At 61.4% G+C, this 7,169-nt stretch overlaps 1 protein-coding gene across 1 annotated transcript in view; it reads right to left on the reverse strand.

Annotated features, from left to right (window-relative positions):
- Positions 1-6,470, reverse strand: part of CELF3 (CUGBP Elav-like family member 3) — a 14,264-nt gene extending 7,794 nt beyond the window's left edge. Inside the window, exons 1-2 of the mRNA XM_006919783.2 lie at positions 6,326-6,470; positions 5,040-5,122 (exon numbers count right to left, since the gene is read on the reverse strand). Coding sequence (XP_006919845.1) covers positions 5,040-5,122; positions 6,326-6,470 — 228 coding nt within the window. The remainder of the gene's footprint in view (positions 1-5,039; positions 5,123-6,325) is intronic.
- Between the last annotated feature and the right edge of the window lie 699 nt (positions 6,471-7,169).

Here is a 7,169-nt window from a genome sequence, read left to right on the forward strand (position 1 = left end):
ACGCGCCGGCACCCCGGGTCCGCTCTGCGGGCTCTGGCCGGAGCATGGGGGGGACTCCGGCAGGGTGGGGGCGGGGAATCTTAGGAGCCGGAGAGGGAAGGGGCCACTCAGCATCGCGTGTCTGAAAATATTCCGCTGCGAGGACTTTCACCCCTGGGGCCGCCCTGGCCCCTCCACTCATCTGTCCGTGGGGCAGCCCTAGTTCCAGGGACCAAAAATCATAAGTTAGCAAAAGAAACCAGGGTGCTGAGGGTGCGGCTAAAGTTACCCTCAGGGAAGGCCCTGGACTTCCGGGCCAGGCCCTGCCACTCACGCGCCGGGGGACCTGGGACGAGTCATTTCTCTCCTCTGGGCCTCAGCTTCCCCATCTGTACAACGGCTGGATGGGGCCACCTGGAGCCAGGCTATCCCAGCGTGGTGTTCTAGCGAGGGAAGCTGTCACCACTTAACAGTCAAGGGCAGAGATGAGAGCCGCCAGCCGCCTCTCCCCTGGACCCTTTCCCCGGCAGCACGTGCCAGCCAGTCCGGCTGGACTCTGCCGGCCAGGGAGTCCCCGGCCGGATCAAGTCTAAGCCCCACCTCAGTGGTCCCCCTCCCCATGTACCCCCATCTCTGGATCTGAGAGCAGCTGGTGGGGGAGAGGGTACCAGCCACACAAATCCTCGGCCAATCTCCCCCAGCTTTATCCTCCACCAATCTGGGATTATCCCATCTGAGGTTCAATCTCGGGAGTGTGTGCGTGTGCGTGTGCGTGTGCGTGTGGCAGGGGGTGGGGGGCCGGCCACTCAGGCTCCTGGTCTTTCACCCTCCTCTCCTCCGAGCAATCAGGACGTCCCCTCACAGGCACACAGGCACCAGGGCGCGGTGGCAGTTGTCAGGGAATTCTCATGCCTGCCACTACCCGCTTCCCAACGCCCCTGGGGATGTGCCGTTTAGTTGGGGGTGGAGAAACCTGGGCCCAGAGAGAAAGGACGCTGCCCCTCCCCGCTCAGGCTCCCAGGCACGAAAATAGCCCATCAATACACATCCACGGCTGACGTGGACTCACGCAAAGACACACGCGAGTGTCCAGACCACAGCACAGACCACGCTGATGGGAGGTTCCCCCCCACCTCGGTGGCCCCAGTGCCAGCCTCCTCCTCCTGGCCTGGCACTTCCTGTGGGGAGCTCAGCCTTTGTTAGTTAGCTCAGCTCAGGCACACCTGCCCCCTCCCCTGAGTCCAGCCGGGCCCTGTTCACCTGGCAACCCAGCACTGGGCGCCTCTCTTCCCTAGCTACCGCCTGCTGGGTGGTGAGCCCTCCTGGGGGCCTCCCAAAGAAGAAGGGGCTATTTATAGTCTGTCCAGGTATCACAGAGACCCCCCCTCCACCAGCATGGCCACTTGTAAGGCCCTCGTCCTCACTGATAGCAAGGACCCCACTTCCAAGAAGAGCTCATTTAATTCCCCTGACTGCATAGGCCTGGTGCCCGGCCACTCCTGGCTCCAGACTGTGCCCGGCTCCCCTCCGTGATGCCAGAGTCCACCGCCCAACAGAGGCTGACAAGGGACCCGTGTCCCCATAGTGGAGTTCTGGCCCAAGCAGAGGGGGGAGGGCAGGCCAGACAGAGGGCGTGCCTCAGGCCACCTCCTCCAGGAGGCCACACCCTGCCCGCAGGAAGGATCCAGGGACCTGTGGCAGAGGGAGAGAAAAGGAAATGGGGCTGGACGGTCACAGGCCCAGCCCCGTTCTTTCTCTCCGCGGCTGGAAGCATCACCCTAACATGGTGGCACCTTCCAGGTTCTGGGGTGATGAAGAGGGGAAAAAAGGAGAGAGGACTAAATGACCCCATTAAAGAAGAATCTGCAGTAGGAGGGCGTGGGGGTTAGACAGCAAGGACTTCCCAACATGACTGTGCAAGAGCTGGCACGCTGCACACACATGCGCTGCACACACATGCTGCACACACACGCTGTACACACATGCTGCACACACACACTGTACATGCTGCACACACGCTGTACACACACATGCTGTACACACACTGTGCACACTGTACACATGCTGTACACACACATGCTGCACACACATGCTGTACACACACGCTGTACACACACTACACACTGCACACATGCTGCACACATGCTGTACACACACCGTACATACACACGCGCTGCACACACACATGCTGTACACACACACTGTGCACACTGCACACATGCTGCACACACACACTGTACACACACACACGCTGCACACACACGCTGCACACACATGCTGCACACACATGCTGTACACACACTGTACAAACACACACACTACACGCACATGCTGCACACACACACTGTACACACACATTATACACACACCGTACACACACATGCTGTACACACACACTATACACACACCGTACACACACACACACTGTACACACACACGCTGCACACACACACTGTACACATGCTGTACACACGCGTGCTGCACACGCACATACTGTACACACACACACTGTACACACACACGGGCTATACACACATGCTGTACACACATGCTGTACACACACACACTGTACACACACGCTGTACACACACACGCTGTACACACATACATGCTGTACACACACACAGTACACACACGCTGTACACACACACGCTGTATACACACACCATACACACACTGTACACACTGTACACATGCTGTACACATACACGCTGTACACACACGCGCTGCACACACACACATGCTTCACACACACGCTGTACACACACGTGGACTGTACACACATACATGCTGTACACACACTACACACACATGCGCTGCACACACACACATGTTGTACACACACCCCCGCCACGCACACGCTGCACACACATGTGGTGTACACACACACTGTACGCACATGCTGTACACATGCTGTACACACACACTGTATACACACACTGTACACACACACTGTACACACACGTGCACTGTACACACATACATGCTGTACACACACACGCTGTACACACACTGTACACATGCTGTACACACACACTGTATACACACACTACACACATGTTCTGTACACGCACACGCTGTACGCACTGTACACATGCTGTACACGCACACCGTACACACGCACACACTGCACACACATGCTGTACACACACACTCACATGCCAGACTGGCTGAGGGGAAACAAGGCTGCCAGGACAGCAGGTGGCAGAGAACAGACCTGGGGACATCTGCTCCCTGGACTGCCCTGGTCTGCCCCCCAGAACCACCTCCAGCTTAGGGTTCCCGCAGAAGATAGAACCTTTTATTTCCTACTAGAGGCTCTGTCAGTTCCCTGTGCATTCTGTGCTCTGGGGCCAGTGCCAAAGTGGAGAACTCGGTGTCACCTGGGAGCCTGGGGACAAGGCTAGACAATCATTAACCGGGGTGCCCTTCTCCCTCGTCTCCTGCCTTGGGCCTCATTTCCTCTGGATGGGGAGGCAGTGCCTCCCCACACCCAGCAGGCAGCCGAGGGGGACAGACCATGGCTGCCGTCCCCCGGTGGTGCAGACGGCCCTGGGGGCTCAGGCCGTCCCCCAGGCTCTGGGGTCCCTCCCTCTCTCTCCTTTCTAGTCCCTCTGGTTTCCGCAGGGGCTCTGAGAGGTGGGGAGACGACAGGAAGAAGACAGAAACAGCAGTGGAGTGAGAACTTGATTCGTGAGGGGCCCCCAGAGGGAAGAGAAAGTCGCGATGTGACTGACTGGAACCAGGCTTCCCAGGGGTGCGTGTGCTCACAGCCACACACCTGGCTGGAGGGGGCCACATGCCCGTGCGCGTGCGCGCGTGCGCCTGGGATTCCAAGGCTGCTCACACACATGCACGGACCTTAACTCTGTGAGCAACGGCTGTTCTGGTCTGCCTTGCCACCTACCAGGATCAGACGGCGGGTGACAGCAGGGAGCTGGCAGCTGATTTGCTTTCCTAGAGATACTCATGACTTGAGGGCCACCGAGGGGCTGGGTCACGGACCGTGGGGGTTTGGGAGTTGGGAGTGGTCGAAGCAGTTCAGATTTTCCTAGCTAGACCTCCGCCTTCTTCCCCCATCTGTTTTTTTCTTTTGCCCTCCCAGGAAGAGATGGAGAATCAGCCTCACTCCGTTTCCCGGAGGCGGGGGAGTGGCGGCTGGGACAGGTGTGTCTCCAGCACCCGGATGCTCAGCAAATGTTTGCTGAAGGGATGGGGGAGTGAGCTCTCTGGAAGTACTTCCTGGAGTTCACGGTGCTGGAGACTCCAGAAGCAGACAGAGAGCAGCAGCCAGCAAATGGCACATCCTCCCCCAGGCTCTGAAATGGGGGTGGGGAGAGGGTCTGAGATTTTTTTATTCCTGCCTCTGCCAGCCCGGGCTGGGGCAATCTGCAGGGTGACGAAGAGCAAGGTGGCACTTGGCGGGTAGGCCTGATCTTCCACAGCGATGGCTGCCCCCCACCCTTGCTGGCCCCTCAGGCTTTTTCCCAGCCAAGGCCCACCCAGGCCCCGCTCCACCCTGACGCCCCGTGGCCCTGTTTCTATGGCTCTTCTTGGGAGACATGAGGTGAGCGGGCTTGAGCTCAGGAGCCAGCAGAGAGATGCCAGGCCAGCGGGCCCCAACGGCCCATCCAGGCAGTGGGCACCCCTCCCACAGCCAGACTTCATCCCCAGAGCCACAAAAGAAAGCCTGGGGGCCACCTGTGCACTGTGCCCCACACTCAGTGTCCAAAGCCTTCTCCCCTTGCCTCCCGGCAGCTCAGTCCTCCCCCTCTAAGTGCTGCCCCAGGGGCAGGGTGGGAAGACGGGAAAGGGCTGCCTCTGTGCCTTGCAAAGGGCACAGTTTCTCTGCTAATGGCTTCTCTCCAGGCCAGAAGAGGTGCCTGCACCTACAGCAAGAGAGAGGGGTGCCAGGAGGAGACAGGGACCTCTTGGTGATGAGAGGAGGCGGAAAAGACACTCCGTGTCTCAAGAAGGTGGGGGGTCCCTGCCCCTGTTCAGGCCCTGCTCAGCCCCCAGGCCCTGCTCAGCCCCCGGGCCCTGGAAAGGCCGGTACTCACCCCTGGAAGCGTCTTCTGTTCGTGCAGGGCGCTCTGGGCCTTCAGGGCTGACTCGCGGGCACAGTATGTCAGGAAGGCACATCCTGAGGAGGGCACGGGCAGAGAGACCCAGTGGGAGCGAGTCCCAGTCTCCCCTCCCTAAGAGGCTCCCCCCGCCCCCCAGGAGACTGAGGTCTGGGAAGCTTGTCCCTTCTTGCCACCTTCTGCCTGCCGGGGCGGGGAGGTGTCTGAGAGGGGGCGGACACTCTGCCCCAGGGGTCTCTGGGCTGCCGTGCCTGGGGCTGAGATGGGGGTCGTGAGCGGGGAGGGAGCACCCTGGGGTGGTGGGAGGTGGGGCTGTGTGAGGGGGAAGGCGAGGGGCGTGTGGTGGCAGCCGGGGCGTGGGGGGTGGTGTTCTCCTCAGCCCGTCTTCCCTCTTCCTCCTTCGCCTCCATCTTGCTCATCATCACCCCTCCACCCTCCCATTTCCCCTATTTCCTCGTCTCTCAAACTCCCCGGGAGGCACGTGGAAGGTCGAGAGTGGGGCAGAGGCGAGGGACAGGGACGAGCATCAGCCGACGTCCCTGGCTGGGGGCGCGGGCAGTGTGGCCCTTCTGGCCCCCGTGCCCAGAGCTCGCCAGGTCCTGCCCTGGGCCTGACCCTGCTTAGCCACACGGCACTCGGACGGGCCTGAGGCGCATCCTCTCTTGGCCTCCAGTCTCCTAACTTTCGAGTCCCCCACACGCCCCAAGTCTTCACCAGTCTCTGTCCTTCATACCCTGCCTCCCAGGTCCCTCTCCTCGGTCCTAGAGCTGTCCTGCCCGGTCCTTGTCTACTCTTTCCAGGTCGAGCACCTGACCCTGTGTCCCGACCTCCATCCCAATAGTATCCGAGGCTACTAGGACTCAATCTTGCACACGTGCGCGCACACGCACGCGCACGCACACGCACACACACTCACACACACACACACTCACACACACCCCTGCCCAGCTCCTTATCTCCCAAACCAGCTCTCTTGCTCCTCCACCCTTCCCCAAGTTCATCCATGACATCGCCCCCTCATCTCTGGGACCCACACCTCTGCAGCCCCCTTGACACCCCTTCCCCCAAAGAGGCCCACCTTAGTCCTCCATCCGGGTCCCCTGGTCGCCCTGCTGAGTCCTCGTCTAGCTCCTCCATCCACACTCCCCAGCCCGGAAACTCTGCCTTCCAGATTGGTCCTTTGCAGCCACTCCACCCTCCAGCCCCCTCCCAGCCTCCCAGCCCACCCCCAGAAGCCTCTGCAGCCTGGCCTGACCCCTCACCCTTGTGCAGCCCGGTGTACTTGTCCTTGATGACAGTCAGCTCGAAGATCCGACCGAACTGCTCGAAGATGGGCTTCAGGTCCTTTTCCTCCAGGTGCCTCGGGATCTGCCCCACAAACAGCTTGATGGCATCCGGCTCCTTCATTGGGGCGGCCCAGGAGGAGGGGCCGAGGGGAGTAGGGAGAGGCCCGAAGGCCAGGGGGAGCTGCCCAGCAAGGAGGCAAGTGGTGGGGGCCGGGGCCCAGCCCAGGGCTGGCTTTCCCTGGGGCCAACCACAGTGCTGGGCAGGGGGGCAGCTCTCCACACAAAGGAGGCCGGGGAGCTGGGGGCCAGGCAGCCGGGGTCTAGGCAGACACTGTCATGCCAGCAGGGGGCATAGCCCAAACAAGTGGTCTCCTCCCAGGAGGGGGTCAGTGTGGCCCAGACCTGGAGGGTAGGGTAGTAGCGGGGGCGCTGGGAGCTGGGGGCTGAGATGTGAGCTGGAGGCGGGGGAAGGGGCCTGAGGAGGGCCGTGAGGGTGGAGGCTGCGGGGTTAGGGGCCGGGGTCCTGATGGGGAGCAGGTGGAGCGCTCCTTGGCGTCCCTGAGGGGACACCTCCCCTGTGGCTGATCCTTCTGCCGGGTCGGGTCCGAAGATCCCTGATGCCAGATGCTTGGTCTCTGATGGCGGCAGGGCTCCGGGATCCCTTTTGCCCTGCCGCCCCCCTTCAAGGTCCTCCCCTCAGCCCCCCTCCCACCCCCACCCCGGTCCCCGGGCCTGGGCTGCTGCTGGCGGCTCCCGATGCTGGGGCTGCCTGCTTTCCCGGTCACCTGGGTCCCGGAGGTCTGCTCTCCGGCCGCGCACT

Source organism: Pteropus alecto, unplaced genomic scaffold (assembly GCF_000325575.1).
Source record: "Pteropus alecto unplaced genomic scaffold, ASM32557v1 scaffold106, whole genome shotgun sequence".
NCBI lineage: Eukaryota > Metazoa > Chordata > Mammalia > Chiroptera > Pteropodidae > Pteropus > Pteropus alecto.